Here is a 19,613-nt window from a genome sequence, read left to right as displayed (position 1 = left end):
GCTATGTATTTCTACAATTAGGAGACATCTATAACAACTGATCGCTACAAATCAACAAAAACTTTCATGGGCACAAATAAATGAAAACATATAAAGCAGACCTCTTCATCATAGCACTTGGGAAGCACTAGAATCTGACTTCTTTTTAATCCTTTATTCATCTATGCCTCATGCCCTTTGGGATAAGGGGAACTTCAGCAAAGAATATGAATACCTTAACTTGCTTTTCCTTCTTTTTGCGCACATCTTCCCATTCATTAACAATTCTTCCCCAAAGAATCCAGGAGTCTTCTTCAAGGTGACTGAGGTTGCTGGAGGCTGATGAACTTGATACAAGGGAGGAGCCACTGTTTCTTCTTGATCCATTTACAGATCTTAAAGACTTACTATCTGTCTCTAACAATCTAAAACACAATTAAAAATTGCTCAAGATCTCACTGTGATACTAGATAACATGAAGATACTTAAGAGCGTCACTACAGCGATTGAGCCATGTATTTAAAATATACATAATTTCAATAATATTTGGTTGGCATTTATAAAATTAATTGCTGTATTTTTTCTACTAAGCATAGCAATTTCAAAAATTGAAACAGTAAATTATGTTACATATTTTAGTGTTAATAATTCCCTCATAATTTCCCTTCATCACCACTAAAAATTCAAATTAGAAGAAATATTCTGTTGAGAAAAGTGATTAGGAGGGCTTCAGGAAAAAAGAAACTATACTTGGAAGAGTGTATAACCGATTCTATGGAAGAACTAAATGTTATCATGTTTATAATGTGTCTAGAGCTAAAGAAGTAAGGCAGACACACGAATTAATCAACTCCCTTGTCTTTTTTCATTTTGCTTCACCCATGTATAACTACTCTGTTCAAACAAAAAGTATTTTGTTTGGCTCATACAATGTTTGTGTAAAAAACTAAACAACCACTAAAACTAAAGTTGGAAGATTTCATTTATTTGTTTATATACACATAATTTATATTTATTTACAGTTCTGTATTTTCTTGAAAAATAAAAAGATAGGACAGGGACTTCCCTGGTGGCACAGTGGTTAAGAATCTGCCTGCCAATGCAGGGGACATGGGTTCGAGCCCTGGTCCGGTAAGACCCCACATGCCTCAGAACAATTGAGCCCATGCAATACAACCTGAGCCTGCGTTCTAGAGCCCAAGAACCACAACTACTGAGCCTACATGCCACAACTACAGAAGCCTGCTCACCTGGAACCTGTGCTCCACAACCAGAGAAGCCACCACACTGAGAAGCTCGCGCACTGCAATGAAGAATAGCCCCCACTCACCACAACTAGAGAAAGCCTCACACACAGCAACAAAGATCCAACACAGCCAATAAATAAATAAATAAATAAATAAATAAATAAATAAATTTTTTTTTTTTAAAAAAGGGCAAAACTAGGCCCACAATCCCGTTCAGAAACAATAGGGTGCAGCAGAGTAGGAGTTCCTCCCTTTAAATGAAAAAGGACTTTAATCCACTAACTCTTGATAATCCCTACTATCTCCACAAAACTCAGGCCAGCCAACAGCTATCATTTATCATCAGACCTGCACGTTTAAACTGAGACCTCTTCACTCCTAAGACCCTGTTCAAGGCCTCTTCCTTAGCTGGAGAAAGACAGGTTAAGATAATCTCAGAGATCCATTCCGTGACTCATTACATCAAATCCATTATTTCTTTCACATGTACACAGGCTATTAAAAAAAAAAAAAAAGTCTGGAAAAATGCGGTTCTATCATTGTAAAGATGTAAATTATATGTCATTCAAATAGATTCTAAAACATCTATTTGTGTATTTAACATGGCTACTATTTACTTCCAATAACTCCTTCAATGCGCCCAATACTAATTTATTATATATAAAAACTAATTAAGAAAAGAAATGTGAGTCAAATTATATTTACAAGATTATAAAACATGCTTTGTGAGCCAGATTTATATCTTGCTTATCTTTATATCCCTTTATATCATCTTTCCATTTAGCTCAATACAAAGTACAATGAACACTGACTGAATTGACAGCTAAATTCAGGGTCACCTATTTGCTATAAATGTTCTTTATCAGAAAAAACTAATTAATGATAATGTTTTGCTTTAAATACTATTTTCCATATTATTTTAGTAAGTCCATAATATATCTTATGAAAAAATTAGTGCATATATATATGTGTGTGTGTGTGTGTGTAATTTTATGTATGACTTTAAACCCTAGGAATTATAAATAGAATACAGAGACAAACTTTATGGAAACAACCTGAACGTAAGTTCTTCATTTCACTTAATTATTCATTGAATGCTTGCTATATGCAAAATAATTAAACTGCACCACTACCATTAATAGACATGTAGTTAAAAAGAAAATAATGGTATTTCCTAAGCTAAACATAAATTTGAGATATAATGAACATATAGATGAAAAAGCACCTACACAGAAGGTGTTTTGTTTTGTTTTTAGAGTCAGAGAGGTCTCGGAGATCCCCATGTTGTAACTTTTAGTATAAGCAGGAAAGCCAAGTGAATTCACCGGTGGATTACAGAAAAGGGTTTAAGCAGTTTACCTTCAGAGGACAATGAAATAAGTAACATAAACAAATATACAAAACTGTGAAAAACATTTATGAATGAAATATTCCAAGTAAAGACATTACATTATTTAAAAATATTGTCTCTGCCTTAATTCACGTGACATTAAAAAAATGACACAAAATGGACAACAGGCCTGAATATAAAAGCTAAAGCTATAAAACTCCTTGAAGAAAACAGGAAAAAAGTCTTCACAACCTTCACAATTTAGAACATTAAAAAAATACTAAATTGGACTTCGAACTTAAAAAACTCTTTTAAGAAAATGAACAGGTAAGCCAGAAACTGGGAAAAAAAAAAAATCCTCAACATATGCATCTGACAAAAGATTGCTATCCATAATACAGGAAAAAAATAGATAATTAAGAAGGCAAACAACAAATTTTTAAAAAATGAATAAGAGACTTAAACTGACACTTTCCAAAACAAAATAGTCAAGTGGCCAATAAGCACTGAAAAACATTCGACATCCTTAGTCACCAGGGAAACCCAAGTTAAAACCATACTATGTACACATTAGAATGGCTACAATTCTAAAGATTGTCCATACCAAGTGCTGCCAAAGATGGGAGCAGTTGTGACTTTCATATGTCCATGTCAGGAGTATGTAAGAGTTCAACAACTTTGAAGAACTGTTTGGCAATTCTTTATAAAGTTAAACACTTTTTTAAATTTTAGTTATTTATTTATTTTTATTCATTGGCTGCATTGGGTCCTCGTTGCTGTGTGCAGGCTTTCTGTAGTTGCGGAGAGCGGGGGCTACTCTTCATTTCAGTGCACAGGCTTCTTATTGCAGTGGCTTCTCTTGTTGGGGAGCATGGGCTCAGTAGTTATGGCTCAAGGGTTCCAGAGCGCAGGCTCAGTAGTTGTGGCACACGGGCTTAGTTGCTCTGCTACATGTGGGATCTTTCCGGACCAAGGCTTGAACCCGTGTCCCCTGCATTAGCAGGTGGATTCTTAACCACTGTGCGACCAGGGAAGGCCTTAAACAAATTTTTATATGACACAGCAAGAGAAATAAAAATCTATGACCACAAGAAGACTTGCAATTGAAAGTTCAGAAAAGCTTTATTCATAACAGCCAAAGCCCAGATACAACTCCAATATCCAGAAAAATAATCAAATTGTGATATATTCATTCACTGCAACACTACTCGGCGATAAAAAGAAACAAACTGTTGATACATACATGAATTTTATAAACATTAGATGAAAGAAACCCAATGCAAAAGAGTACATACTATATGATTCCACTTATAAGATATTCAAGGACAAGTATTGATATATTATAGAAGAAAAGCCTTCCTAAACATAACACCAAAAGCACAAGTAACAATAAAGACTATATATAAATTGGACTTATTAAAATTTTAAACGTTTTGTACTTCACTAGATGGCATCAAGAAAGTGAAAACAAAACCCATGGAATAGGAAAAATATTTGCAACCCATGACATTTCTACCTAGAATATATAAATAACTCTTACAACTCAATAAAAAAAGACAAATAAACCAATTTTAAAATGGGCACAGAATAAGAATAGACAATTCTCCAAAGCTATACAAATTGCCAATAAATACATAAAAAGATGCTCAACATCACTAATGATTAGTCAATCAAAACCCTAAAACACACCACTGCACAACCACTAGTATGGCATATAACGAAAAAGACAGATAATAAGTGTTGGTGAAGATACGGAGGCATAGGAACCTTCAGATACTACTGTTGGGACTATAGAGTGATAGAACCACTTCAGGAAATAGTCTAGCAATTCTTTAAATGGTTAAATATAGAATTACCACACGAACCAGCCATTCTAATCCCAGGTATGTACTCAAGAGAAGTGAAAAATTTATGAACACACAGAACTCATATAACAAATGTTCATGGCAGCATTATTCATAATAGTCAAAAAGTGGAAACAAGCCAAATGTCCATCAAGCGCTGAATGGATAAAAACACTGGTATATCCATAAGGTGTAATAACATTCAGTCTTGAAAAGAAATGCAGTACTGATACATGGTACAACATGGATGGACCCTGAAAGGATTATGTTAAGTGAAAGAGGCCAGTCACAAAAGGAAACACATTGTATGAATCCATTTATAGGAAATAGCTAGAATTCAGAAATCAGGTTAGTTGTTGCTGAGGACTGGAGTGGGAGCATGGGGAACACGGAGGGATGGGCAGTGGCTACTAATGGACACAAAATTTCTTTTGGGGGTGATGAAACTGTTCTAAACTGACTGTGGTGATGGTTGCACAACTTTGTGAATACATGAAAAACTACTGAATTGTACACTTCATATGGATGAACTGCATAGTATATGAATTATAGCCCCAAACATCTATTATGTTAAAAAAAAAAGAACAAACAAAATATATGCATGGCAACAAAAATCAGAAGAAAACCTTCAGGTGGTGGGGTTGCTAAAAAGGGCACAAATGAATTTTTTAAGATTACAGAAATTGTGTATGTGTGAATGGGCATGTGCGCTATATACAAGTGTATGTATCTGTCAAAGCTCAAACTGTATGCTTAAGAACTGTATTTCTCTGCTGCAACTTATATAACAACTCAACAAAAATTTACTAACAATACTGTCTCTGGTTAATGATATTAGAAGTAGTGAGAATTAGGTGAGAAACTACTGCTTTTTATTACTGGAAGCCCTTCAGAACTTTTTTTTAAAAACCATGACTATTACCATCACAAGAACAGTGACTGGTTTTGATATATCAAGTGTATCTATTTCATAAAGACAAGGAGGTATGAACAATACTTCCTTAACCTTTTTTTTCAAATTTGTTGGTCATTCTATCAAAATTTAGAATTTTCTAAGGAAAAACTTTAGAATTTTTTTTTCAATGCTATGGATATAATGAAGTCCTTCTGTGTGAGAAAATGGGAACATTTTCCAAAAGAAGTAATACTTGAATTGATACTATCAAATCTCTTCCCACTAGCTACTTAGTCACGGTATGTAGGAAAAGAATTTAAATTCTCATTAAGAATATACAGACTGGACTTCCCTGGTGGTGCAGTGGTTAAGAATCCGCCTGCCAACGCAGGGGACACAGGTTCAACCTCTGGTCCACGAAGATCCCACATACTGTGGAGCAACTAAGCCCGTGCACCACAACTATTGAGCCCAAGTGCTGCAACTATTGAAGCCCACGTGCCTAGAGCCCGTGCCACAACAAGAGAAGCCACCACAAAAAGAAGCCAATGCACTGCAATGAAGAGTAGCCCTTGCTCTCCTCAACTGTAGAAAGCCCTCGCACAGCAATGAAGACCCAATGCAGCCAACAAATTAAATGAATAAATAAATCAATAAAAAATTTTTACAAAGAATCCACTTGCCAGTGCAGGGGACACGGGTACAATCCCTGGACCACGAAGAGCCCACATGTCTCGGAGCAACTAAGCCCATGAGCCACAACTACTGAGCCCGCATGCCACAACTACTGAAGCCCATGCACCTAGAGTCCGTGCTCCGCAGCAAGAAAAGCCACTGCAATGAGAAGCCTGCGCACCACAAAGAAGAGAGTAGAATCCACTCGCCACAACTAGAGAAAGCCCGCATGCAGCAACAAAGACCCAACAGAGCCAATAAATAAATAGGTGGTGTCAAGATGGCGGTATGTGAAGACGCGGAGATCGCGTCTCCCCATAAATACAACAGCTACAGGAGGCCAGTGGGGGACCTGAGGCCCAAGCAGACTGCAGGCACCCAGCATCAACCAGCTTGTGGGATCTTGATACACAAGCCCAGGGTCAGGCCTGTGCTCCTGAGGTGGGAGCTCTGAGTCCAAAACATTGGACTAACAGGAAAACAAAGTTCCCAGGAAATATCCTTTACTGAGAGGTATCCCAGAGGTTCTCAACTTAACACCAAGAGCCAGCAGGAACACAATCCTGCCCATCCAAAGTGGGGGGAAAATGAGATGACAAAAAAATATGCCACTGATGAAGGAACAAGGTAAAAATACACAAGACCAAATAAATGAAGAGGAAATAGGAAAATTGCCTGAAAAAGAACTCATAGTTATGACAGTAAAGATGATCCAAAATCTCGATAACAAAATAGAGAAAATACAAGAAACAGTTAATAAGGAATCAGAAGAACTACAGAGCAAACAAATAGTACTAGATAACAAAATAACCAAGATTAAAAAAACTCTAGATGGTATAAACAGCAGAATAACTGAGGCAGAAGAACTAATAAGTGAGTTAGAAGATAGAATGGAGAAAATAACTGCCACAGAGCACAAAAAAGAAAAAAGAATAAAAAGAATGGAAGACAGTCTCAGAGACCTTGGTGACAACATTAAGCGCGCCAACATTCAAATCACAGGCATCCCAGAAGAAGAAGAAAAAAAGAAAGGGTCTGAGAAAATATTTCAAGAGGTTATAGTGGAAAAATTACCCAGCATGGGAAAAGAAATAATTAACCAAGTCCGAGAAGCGCAGACAGTCCCATACAGAATAAACCCAAGGAGAAATACATCGAGGCACATATTAATCAAACTAATGAAAATTAAACACAAAGAAAAAATATTAAAAGCAGCAAGAGAAAAGCAACAAATAACATATAAGAGAAAACCCATAAGGACAACAGCTAATCTTTCTGCAGGAACTCTGCAGACCAGAAGGGAGTGGCAGGATATACTAAAGTCCTGAGAGAGAAAAACCTACAGCCAAGAATACTCTACCCAGCAAGAATCTCATTCAGATTCGATGGAGAAATCAAAACCTTTACAGACAAGCAAAAGTTAAGCGAATTCAGCACCACCAAATCAGCCTTACAACAAGTGCTAAAGGAACTTTTCTAAATAGGAAACACAAGAGAAAGAAAAGACCTACAAAAACCAACCCAAAACAATTAAGAAAATGGTAATTGGAACACACGTGTCAATAATCACCTTAAATGTAAATGGATTAAATGCTCCAACCAAAAGACACAGACTGGTTGAATGGATACAAAAACAAGACCCTTACATATGCTGTCTACAAGAAACCCACTTCAGACCAAGGGACACATATAGACTCAAAGTAAGGGGATGGAAAAAGATACTCTATGCAAATGGAAGCCAAAAGAAAGCTGAAGTAGCAATACTCACATCAGACAAATTAGACTTTAAAGTAAAGACTATTACAAGAGACAAGGAAGGACACTACATAATGATGAAGAGATCAATCCAAGAAGAACATATAACAATTGTAAATATCTACGCACCCAACATAGGAGCACCTCGATACATAAGGCAAATGTTAACAGCCATAAAAGGGGACATCGACAGTAACACAATAATAGTAGGAGACTTGAACACCCCACTTACATCAATGGACAGATCATCCAAACAGAAAATAAATAAGGAAACACAAGCTTTAAATGACACATTAGACCATCTCAACTTAATTGATATTTATAGGACATTCCATCCAAAAACGACAGAATACACTTTCTTCTCAAGTGCACATGGAACATTCTCCAGGATAGATCACACCTTGGGTCATAAATCAAGCCTCAGTAAATTCAAAAATATTGAAATCATATCAAGCATTTTCTCTGACCACAATGCCATGAGACTAGATATCAATTACAGGAAAAAAATTGTAAAAAATACAAACACATGGAGGCTAAACAATATGCTATTAAACAAGCAAGAAATCACCAAAGAAATCAAAGAGGAAATCAAACAATACCTAGAAACAAATGACAATGAAAACACAATGACCCAAAACCTATGGGACACAGCAAAAGCAGTTCTAAGAGGGAAGTTTATAGCAACACAGTCCTACCCCAAGAAACAAGAAAAATATCGAATGAACAACCTAACCTTACACCTAAAACAATTAGAGAAAGAAGAACAAAAAAAAACCCAAAGTGAGCAGAAGGAAAGAAATCACAAAGATCAGAGCAGAAATAAATGAAAAAGAAAGGAAGGAAACAATAGCAAAGATCAATGAAACTAAAAGCTGGTTCTGTGAGAAGATAAACAAAATTGATAAACCATTAGCCAAACTTATCACGAAAAAAAGGGAGAAGATGCACATCAACAGAATTAGAAATGAAAAAGGAGAAGTAACAATGGACACCACAGAAATACAAAAGATCATGAGACTACTACAAACAACTATATGCCAATAATTGGATAACAAGAGAAGAAATGGATAAATTCTTACAAAGGTACACTCTTCCAAGACTGAACCAGGAAGAAACAGAAGATATGAACAGACCAATCACAAGTACAGAAATTGAGACTGTGATTAAAAATCTCCCAAGAAACAAAAGCCCAGGGCCAGATGGATTCACAGGTAAATTCTATCAAACATTTAGAGAAGAGCTAACACCTATCCTTCTCAAACTCTTTCAAATTATAGCAGAAGGAGGAACACTCCCAAACTCATTCTACGAGGCCACCAACACCTTGATACCAAAACAAGGCAAAGATGTCACAAAAAAAGAAAATTTCAGGCCAGTATCACTGATGAATATAGATGCAAACATCCTCAACAAAATACTAGCTAACAGAATCCAACAGCACATTAAAAAGATCATACACCATGATCAAGTGGGGTTTATCCCTGGGATGCAAGGATTCTTCAATATATGCAAATCAATCAATGTGATACATCATATTAACAAATTGAAGGATAAAAACCACATGATCATCTCAATAGACACAGAAAAAGCTTGTCACAAAATTCAACATCCATTTATGAGAAAAACTCTCCAGAAAATGGGCATAGAAGGAAATTACCTCAACATAATAAAAGCCATATATGACAAACCAACAGCCAACATCATTCTAAATGGGGAAAAACTGAAAGCATTCCCTCTAAGGACAGGAACAAGACAGGGGTGCCCATTCTCACCATTATCACTCAACATAGTTTTGGAAGTGTTAGCCACAGCAATCAGAGAAGAAAATGAAATAAAAGGAATCCAAATTGGAAAAGAAGAAGTATGACTGTCACTCTTTGCAGATCACATGATATTATACATAGAAAACCCTAAAGACTCTACCAGAAAACTGCTAGCACTAATCGATGCATTTAGTAAAGTAGCAGGATACAAAATTAATGTGCAGAAATCTCTTGCATTCCTATACACTAACAATGAAAGAGCAGGAAGAGAAATTAAGGAAACTCTTCCATTTACCATTGCAACAAAAAGAATAAAATACCTAGGAATAAATCTGCCTAAGGAGACAAAAGACCTGTATGCAGAAAACTATAAGACACTGATGAAAGAAATCAAAGACGATACAAACAGATGGAAGCACATACCATGTTCTTGGATTGGAAGAATCAACATCGTGAAAATGACTATCTCACCCAAAGCAATTTACAGATTCAATGCAATCCCGATCAAATTACCAATGGCATTTTTCACAGAACTAGAACAAGAAATCTTACAATTTGTATGGAAACACAAAAGACCCCGAACAGCCAAAGCAATCTTGAGAAGGAAAGATGGAGTTGGTGGAATTAGGCTTCCTGACTTCAAACTATACTATAAGGCCACAGTGATCAAGACAGTATGGTACTGGCACAAAAATAGAAAGGTAGATCAATGGAACAGAATAGAGCACTCAGAGATAAACCCAAGCACATATGGGCACCTTATCTTTGACAAAGGAGGTAAGAAAATACAATGGAAAAAAGACAGCCTCTTCAATAAGTGGTGCTGGGAAAATTGGACAGCAACACGTAAAAGAATGAAATTAGAACACCTCCTAACAGGGTACACAAAAATAAACTCCAAATGGATTAAAGACCTAAATGTAAGGCCACACACTATAAAACTCCTGGAGGAAAACATAGGCAGAACACTCTATGACATATGTCAAAGCAAGATCCTTCTTGACCCACCTCCTAGAATCATGGAAATAAAATCAAGAATAAACAAATGGGACCTCATGAAACTTAAAAGCTTTTGCACAGCGAAAGAAACCACAAACAAGACAAGAAGACAACCCTCAGAATGGGAGAAAATACCTGCCAACAAAGCAACGGACAAAGAATTAATCTCCAAAACATACAAGCAGCTCATGTAGCTTAATGCCAAAAAAGCAAATAACCCAATCCACAAATGGGCAGAAGACGTAAATAGACATTTCTCCAAAGAAGACATGCAGATGGAGAACAAACACATGAAAAGATGCTCAACATCACTAATCATTAGAGAAATGCATGCCAAAGCCACAATGAGGGATCACCTCACACTGGTCAGAACGGCCAACATCAAAACATCTAGAAACAATAAATGTTGCAGAGGGTGTGGAGAAAAGGGAACCCTCCTGCACTGTTGGTGGGAATGTAAGCTGGTATAGCCACTATGGAAAACAGTTTGGAGGTTCCCTGAAAAACTAAAAATAGAACTACCATATGACCCAGTAATCCACTACAGGGCATATACCCAGAGAAAACCACAGCCCAAAAAGAAACATGTACCATAATGTTCACTGCAGCACTATTTACAATAGCCAGGACATGGAAACAACCTAAATGCCCATCAACAGATGAATGGATAAAGAAGATGTGGCACATATATACAATGGAATATTACTCAGCCATAAAAAGGAATGAAATTGAACTATATGTCATGAGGTGGATAGACCTAGAGACTATCATACAGAGTGAAGTAAGCCAGAAAGAGAAAAACAAACACTGCATGCTAACACATATATATGGAATCTGAAGAAATGGTACTGATGAACCCAGTGACAGGCAAGAGTGGAGATACAGAAGTAGAGAATGGAGTTGAGGACTGGGGTGGGGGGCGAAGGGGAAGCTGGGATGATGTGAGAGAGTAGCATAAACATATTTACACTACCAGCTATAAAATGGATAGCTAGTGGGAAGTTGCTGTATAACAAAAGGAGATCAACTTGATGATGGGAGATACCTTAAGGGGCCAGGATGGGGGGGGGGGGAGTCGCGGGAGGGAGGGGATATGGGGATATATGTATAAATACAGCTGATCCACTTTGTTGTACCTCAAAAACTGGTACAAGAGTGTAAAGCAAATATATTCCAATAAAGAGATAAAAAAATAATAAATAAATAAATAAATAGAATATGTAGACTTCACAGAATGTGTAGTTAGAATCATATTTTTTTTTTCTTTTTGCTAAAAGCAGTGATAAAAACAAACAAAAAACACCTCAGGAAGACTCCTAAACAGGTTGCCATCTAGTTTAAATTCAATTAAAATACTCTTCACATGGTATTAGAGGCACACTGCCTGAGAATGTCAACAGTTTCCAAAGACTTTAGCCTGGCAACTAAGATGTGGTAATACAGCATTACTCATAGGTCCGTGGACTAGTGAGAAGTCTATTCAAAACTTATTTGTCGTTTATCTTCCTCTTCCCAGAGAGCATGGGTTCACTGCTTTGCATGGATTTACTGTTAAAAAAAAAAAAAAAAAAAAAAGGAAAGTACCTTCCCATCCCGTCATAAAGAAATTTATCAAATTAAGGAAAATTTCCTACTGGCATGGTAGAAATGTTGTATGCTATAATCAAAGGCACTCCCCATAGGTATGTGTGGTCTGCTGTTACACAATAATTCAGAGGCCCAAATTTATTCATCCTCTTAGAATGCTGCCAGACTAAGACATCAGAGTTTGGATCTCTACTGACTGGGGAATAAAATACATAATCCTCAGTCTCCTAGCTAAGCAACTTCAAGCTTCTGTACCTCCAGCTCTACGGGCAACATTCAAAATGGCTACAGTGCCGCATTATCTCAGGTGGGGGGTGCTAAAGCCAATTATCAGTTGGACTTCAAATAGTATCAAGGATAAAAAAAAGTCTAGGATTGTTTGCTTGCAGAAGCTTAGAATACTTGTTAGAGAGAAAGCATTTCCAGTTCTCTAATAGATAGGACTAGGGACTAAAGTGAGAATGAGGGAAAAGGCCAACAAAGAGTAATCAGGGTCTTTGGGTCTTATTTTACAGATTACCTTCACCATATCCTTGCTACTGAGAACTGAGCCTGCACCTCACCAAGGGGCTACCTATCTCAGGAAAATAGTACATTGTGCACTTCATGATGGGTATATGAAAAAAAAACAGTAGCTTATGTAAGGCAGCATATATTTGATATGAAAAAAAAAAAAACCTTCTCTTTCTACAATACTATGAAAAATACAAAGGAGGAGAAGAAAAAGAATGCGTTCTCTTTTGGGTATCTGGAGTATGAAGGGAGTACTTGTGGGACTTATACACATAGATAAGAAGCACAGAAGTCAAAAAGTCTACAAATGGAAATTTGGCAATTACTTGACAAAATGTTTGAATATCCTGTTGTACTCAGTATAATGCTTTCCTATGGATACCAGAAATAACAGAGCAGGATACAAAAACAACAGGTCAACATGCCATTCAGGAATGTGTAAACTGCTAATTTATAAAGAGCTAAGGAAAGATCTAAGAAAGCTAAGGAAGAAAACTGCTATATGAGAAAAACACTTGGAAAGCTAAATACATTGGCACTTTATTGCAGAAGGGAGCAATTTTTCAAACATAAGGTTCAAACAATCTTGTAATGTTACACCAAACAAACAGGATATGAAAGCATAGGGAGAAAGCAGCTTGCTGGCTAAAAGAAAGGCAAATCAAGAGCAACAAAATACGTCTGACTCACAGGAGAGTCACACCCCCTTTCACATCAACATCATCAAGCACATATACGTGTCTCAGAGCAACAGAAACAAAAAGGGAGAATTAAGAGAAAAGACAAGGAATTAGCACAGGAAACAATTCAGAGACAACTCAGGAGGGAGGTGCATAAATGACAAGAAGCGCTCCAGTTTTGAAAGCACAGAGATTTTTCTTTGGCTTTTGTTTCTTTAAGATGAGATCTCAGAAAAGGTGAATGTATGACTCTTGCAGCCCCCTCCCAAATATTCTGATCAGAAACTGATGGTTGGACTTCCCTGGTGGCTCACTGGTTAAGAATCCACCTGCCAATGCAGGAGACGTGGGTTCGATCCCTGGTCCAGGAAGATCCCACATGCCGCAGATCAACTAAGCCCCACGCACCACAACTACTGAGCCTTTCCTCTAGAGCCTGAGAGCCACAACTATTGAGCCTGTGTGCCACAGCTACTGAAGCCCGCAGACCTAGAGCCCATGCTCCACAACAAGAAGCAAGCCACTGCAATAAGAACCTGTGCACCGCAATGAAGAGTAGCTCCTGCTCACCACAACTAGAGAAAGGCTGCGCAGCAACAAAGACCCAATGCAGCCAATAAATTAATTAATTTATTAAAAAAAAAAGAAACGAGGGTTTAGTGATTACTTCGTCCAGACAGAAAGCATGGATGCTGCAGACTGAACCTAAGCTAGTTGCAACAGAAAGAGTAGTACAATAAATTCTCTTAATTAATCAAATCATCAAATTCCTCAGGTAATCAGACAATTGATTAAAAATTTAAAACAATCCTATGAAAAGAAAAAGAATAAAGAGTTTGAGTGAAGATCTAAAGACCTCTCCTATAATTAAAAATACATGAATTTTTAACACAAAAACTTGAAAATACATGTTTTTTGTTCAGAAGCTTTTTACTACTTCCTTAAATGTTCATGGCTGTGTTACAGAGAGTATCTTTGGGAAAACTGAGGTGATGCTATGGTGGTAAAATTATAAACATAAAGTTAGATCACCTAGATCAGCACTGTCCAACAGAAATATAATGCAAGCCCCTTACATAATTTTAAATGTTCTAATAGCGAAATTTAAAGTATAAAGAAATAGTTACAATTAACTTTAATAATTTATTTTATCAAATATAGTCAAAATATTACATATTTTTAGTATGTAATCAAAAAACTTTTAATTAATGAGATATTCTCCCCCCACCCCATCAGCTCTTCAAAATCTGAAGTATATTTTACTCTCACAGCCCATCATAATTTAGACCGGCAACATTTCAGAAGCTCAACTGTCACACATGGCTAATGGCTTCCATATCAGACAGTGTAGACTTAGATGTTCCTGCTTACCATATTTAAAAAAAAAACAAACACAAAATACATTTACTTTAGTTTAGAAGAACCCTTTCCATTTTCTCATCTTCTTATTTCACCCCTCCCCCCCAAAATCTGCTAAAAAATAAAATCTGATTCTAAATAACAGAATGTAAAAGGAAATAAACATGGATGCAATGCCAAACTTTTAAACCACACAAATAATGGCCTGTTTAAAATTTAAATTAGCATATTCTCCTTCTTAATTAAAATGCATTGCTATTACACTAGAACCTTACCTTCCTAAATTCATCTCTGCCAAAGCCTCTGTATTTTAAAAATGAAAAACACATTTAACACAGGGGAAAGGAAAAAAAAAAAACCTGTCCCATTTCAACTTCAAGGCTATCAATAATTAACTTTCATCAAACTGATCTTTGACATTGTATTGAACCACTTCTTCATGTCTTTCTGGGGTTGCCACATGCACTGATTTTTGAAAAGTGATAACAGCAGCAAAACTATGGGAAGGAAAAACAGTTTATAGAATTTGATATTTTCATGTTTCTTCAATTTTAATTTTCTAAAATACTGCCATTTTTATACTTTCTGAATCAAGGATGGCTAAACAACATAAGAGACTCATCTACATTGGGGGAGGAGGAGAAAAAATCCTAAATAAAAAATCTCCCCTGTCAGAAGTTATAGTTGTGTCTCAAATTTTACTTTAGAAACATAACTTGCATATCTACATTACAAACCACAGAATTGGTCAGAGAAAATTTAAGTTATTACTCTTGCAATTTTTCCTTAGATTTAATACTTTGGTGGGATAGTAGAGCAGAACAGGGGAAGGAGAATTAGATCTTAGTGTTTGTCATTTTATTTTTTATTAAAGTCACAAAGATGTGTTTTTCCACCAGGATTGTTCTCCTAAAGTAAAACAAAATATTGCTACATTCACCCATTCTCTACACATAAATCTTTCCCATGGATTCTGGGTTTTAATGATTTTTTTTAAAAAAGTGAGAGACTCAAAATGTGAACTCAAAAAAGTACAAAGTTTTGAGTACTTCCACACAAAAACAAAGGGTGAAAACCTTCTTCTCCTTTTATTTCTTCAAAAGTCTTACTTGTTAAAAAAAAAAAAAAAAAAAAAAAAAAGGGGGCTTCCTAGGTGGCGCAGTGCTTGGGAATCTGCCTGCCAATGCAGAGGACATGAGTTCGATCCCTGCTCCAGGAAGATCCCACATGCCGCGGAGCAACTAAGCCCGTGTGCCAAAAAAAAAAAAAGTCTTACTTGTTGGGACTTCCAAGGTGGTGCAGTGGTTAAGAATCCATCTGCCAATGCAGGGGACACGGGTTCAAGCCCTGGGCCAGGAAGATCCCTCATGCTGCAGAGCAACTAAGCCCATGCACCACAACTACTGAGCCTGTGCGCCTGCAGCCTGTGCTCTGCCAACAAGAGAAGCCACCACACTGAGAAGCCCACGCACCACGACGAAGAGTAGCACCGCCCCCGCCCCCCGCAAACTAGAGACAGCCCATGTTCAGCAACGAAGACGCAATGCAGCCAGTAAATTAAAAAAATAAAACTTAAAAAAGTCTTACTTGATCAGTCCCTCCCATCAGGAAGCAACCACAAGCCTCCTAGATAGCTTCCTCCACAAGAGGGCAGACAGCAGTATCAAGCATAATCAGCAGTATTTTGTCTTGTGGAACTGAAAACTACAGGCACAGAAAGATAGAGAAAATGAAAAAGCAGAGGACTTTGTACCAGATGAAGGGACAGGATAAAACCCCAGAAAAACAACTAAATGAAGAGGAGATAGGCACTCTCCCAGAAAAAGAATTCAGAATAATGATGGTGAAGATGATCCAGGACTTTGAAAAAAGACTGCATGCAAAGATCAAAAAGTTGCAAGAAAAGTTTACCAAAGACCTAGAAGAAGTAAAGAGCAAACAAACAGAGATATGCAACACAATAACTGAAATGAAAAATACACTAGAAGGAACCAACACCAGATTAACTGAGGCAGAAGGGCAAATAAGTGACCTGGAAGACAGAATGGTGATAATCCCTGATGCAGAAAAGAATAAGGAAAAAAGAATGAAAAGAACTGAAGACAGCCTAAGATACCTCTGGGACAATGTTAAACACACCAACATTTGCATTACAGGGGTCCCAGAAGGAGAAGAGAGGGAGAAAGGACCTGAGAAAATATTGGAAGACATTATAGTTGAAAACTTCCCTAACATGGGAAAGGAAATAGCTACCCAAGTCCAGGAAGCACAGAGAGTCCCAGGCAGGATAAATCCAAGGAGAAACACGCCAAAACACACAGTAGTCAAACTGACAAAAATTAAAGACAGAGAAAAGTTATTAAAAGCAACAAGGGAAAAATGACAAATAACATACAAGGGAACTCCCATAAGGTCAACAGCTGATTTCTCAGCACAAACTCTGCAAGCCAGAAGGGAGCGGCATGATATATTTAAAATGATGAAAGGGAAGAACCTACAACCAAGAATACTCTACCCAGCAAGGATCTCATTAAGATTCGATGGAGAAATCAAAAGCTTTACAGACAAGCAACAGCTAAGAGAATTCAGCACCACCAAACCAGCCCTACAACAAATACTAAAGGAACTTCTCTAAGTAGGAAACATAAGAGAAGAAAAGGACCTACAAAAACAAAAACAAAACGATTAAGAAAATGGTAATAGGAACATACATATCGATAATTACCTTGAAGGTAAATGGACTAAATGCATCAACCACAAGACACAGACTGGCTGAATGGATACAAAAACAAGACCCATATACATGCTGTCTACAAAAGACCCACTTCAGACCTAGGGACACATACACATGGAAAAATGAGGGGATGGAAAAAGATATTCCATGCAAATGAAAATCAAAAGAAAGCTGGAGTAGCAATAGTCACATCAGATAAAAACAGACTTTAAAATAAAAAATGTTACAAGAGACAAGAAAGGACATTACATAAAGATCAAAAGATCCATCCAAGAGGAGATAACAATTATAAATATACATACACCCAATATAGGAGCACCTCAATACATAAGACAAATGCTAACAACTCTGAAAGAGGAAATGCAAGGCAGAAATAGAGACACAGATGTAGAGAATAAACACATGGACACCAAGTGGGGAAAGCGGGGAGGGTTGGGGGAGGGATGAATTGGGAGATTGGGATACCAAATTGTATACTCTAAATATATGCTGTTTATTGTCTGTAAACTGTATCTCAATAAAAGTTCTTAAAAAAAAAAGTCTTACTTGTCAAAATCTCTTTTCTACACATCTTTAAACAACTCTAGCAATTATTATTTAATTTTTAACTTATAACCCAAGTGCATCTAGTATTCTGGAATAAATTGTGATTTACTTGGAAAAAAGTTCATCTATACACACCACTTGCAACAATTTTTAATATAGTGCTTTCTATACTTTAGTTATACTGTAATTATTGATCATAACCACATAAATAAATTTAACTTTGGTCACTTACAAACTCAGCACCAAAGTTATCTTTTGTGCAAACTACTTTTCCATGTAAGAACCAATTCAAAACTTATGAATTCTTTATACCCTTTGGCACTATCTATAAAAGTGCTTTTACTTATCCAGTCCTGCCCTGGTTTTATATTCCACTAAGTTTTCCACACCATACCTCCTTTTGTTCTCTTTAACAGGACCCATCACTTTCTTTTCTTTTCTGTGACCATCTATTTGACTGCCTTCACACAACCCGACACTCCACTTTGCTTTCATGACCCTCTTCCAACAAACTTTGCCAATGCCAGAAAACTACCTCCTCCTAATACCTCAACCTAAATCTTTCAAACGTAATAAGCAAAGGGACAATACACACATAGAACCCACATAAAGTTACCATCATGTAGCACACCAAGCTTTCTATCTTACCCATAAAATGCGGAGAGTCAAAGAAAACCCTTTAAAAGTACTCTCTAGGAAATGATAATCAGAAGGGGGCAATTTCTATTGCCAGGTTTGTATGGGCTAACATTAGGTCTTCTTCTAGTTGTTTATCTGGGCCAGGTTCAAAATCTCTAGCTCGTAAATTCTATTTCCAGGCAATTTCTTTCACGCTTCTGTTTTCTGTCTCCGTATCAACAGGAAGGGACCAGAGCTGAGGACAGGTCATTTTAAAGCAAAAATTTCAACAACTACCTCAGCAATAAATTTTTTTTTAAAGTTGAGCAGAGTTAATATTCAGAATATGTTTACATATGGCATTAACTCCTAAATCTGTCAAACAAATGTCTATTTTGCTAATCTTACTCAGACTTCTTCTTGCCAAAGGAAAATGTAAAACTGTATAAAAAAAAATGACTTCATTATGGCCATGATGGAGTAACAGATACTAGCTTTACCCTCTCCTCTGAAACAGCCAAAAAGACAAAATATATAAACTATATGAAAACAATGTTTTTTTTTTTAAGAATTTGGACAACATGCAACAATGGACAGCAATTCCTGAAACTCAGGAGATAAGTGAGGTAAGCCCTATAATTGCCATCTTATCAGCCTTGAGAGTGTTTCCAGATCCTGGCATGGGTAGGAAAAATTCAACAGAACCCAGTGAACTTTCTCAGTTGAGCAGACAAAGCTGAGGGCATGAAGAGACCATGGTGGCTTGGAGCCCATGGAACAGAGTATGGGAAAGGTAAGAACTATACAAACAAGATCTTCAGAGATTGACAGAGGATACCCATTAAGTATTCAGCTGGGAACTGACTGGCACATATATGTAAGGAAACTACCCAAGGCTAGAGAAAAAAACACCAGAAAAGATTAAACAGTGGCCACCATTCACACAGGGCCAGGAACAGTATCTGTCCCCACCTGCCAGACTGGAAAACCTGTTTCAAGGCATACTGGGTAGAGTACACAAAAGGATCGTGCCTCAGTAGGAGGGAATAATAGCCCTAGGCTGCGCACTACTCCAGAGCAAATTCTTTC

At 36.9% G+C, this 19,613-nt stretch overlaps 1 protein-coding gene across 12 annotated transcripts in view; it reads right to left on the bottom strand.

Annotated features, from left to right (window-relative positions):
- Nucleotides 1–19,613, bottom strand: part of EVI5 (ecotropic viral integration site 5) — a 229,532-nt gene that overhangs the window by 143,146 nt on the left and 66,773 nt on the right. For all 12 annotated transcript variants that reach the window (XR_009049764.1, XR_009049766.1, XM_057712910.1 and 9 more), the window contains one exon: nucleotides 215–404. Coding sequence is in view for 10 of the 12 variants with exons in the window: in XM_057712910.1 (XP_057568893.1) it covers nucleotides 215–404 (190 nt within the window). In the remaining 2 variants the exon portion in view is untranslated. The remainder of the gene's footprint in view (nucleotides 1–214; nucleotides 405–19,613) is intronic.

This window comes from Hippopotamus amphibius, chromosome 1, assembly GCF_030028045.1.
Source record: "Hippopotamus amphibius kiboko isolate mHipAmp2 chromosome 1, mHipAmp2.hap2, whole genome shotgun sequence".
Lineage (NCBI taxonomy): Eukaryota > Metazoa > Chordata > Mammalia > Artiodactyla > Hippopotamidae > Hippopotamus > Hippopotamus amphibius.
Note: the sequence above shows the minus strand (reverse complement) of the source record. Positions and strands in the feature narration are given on the sequence as shown.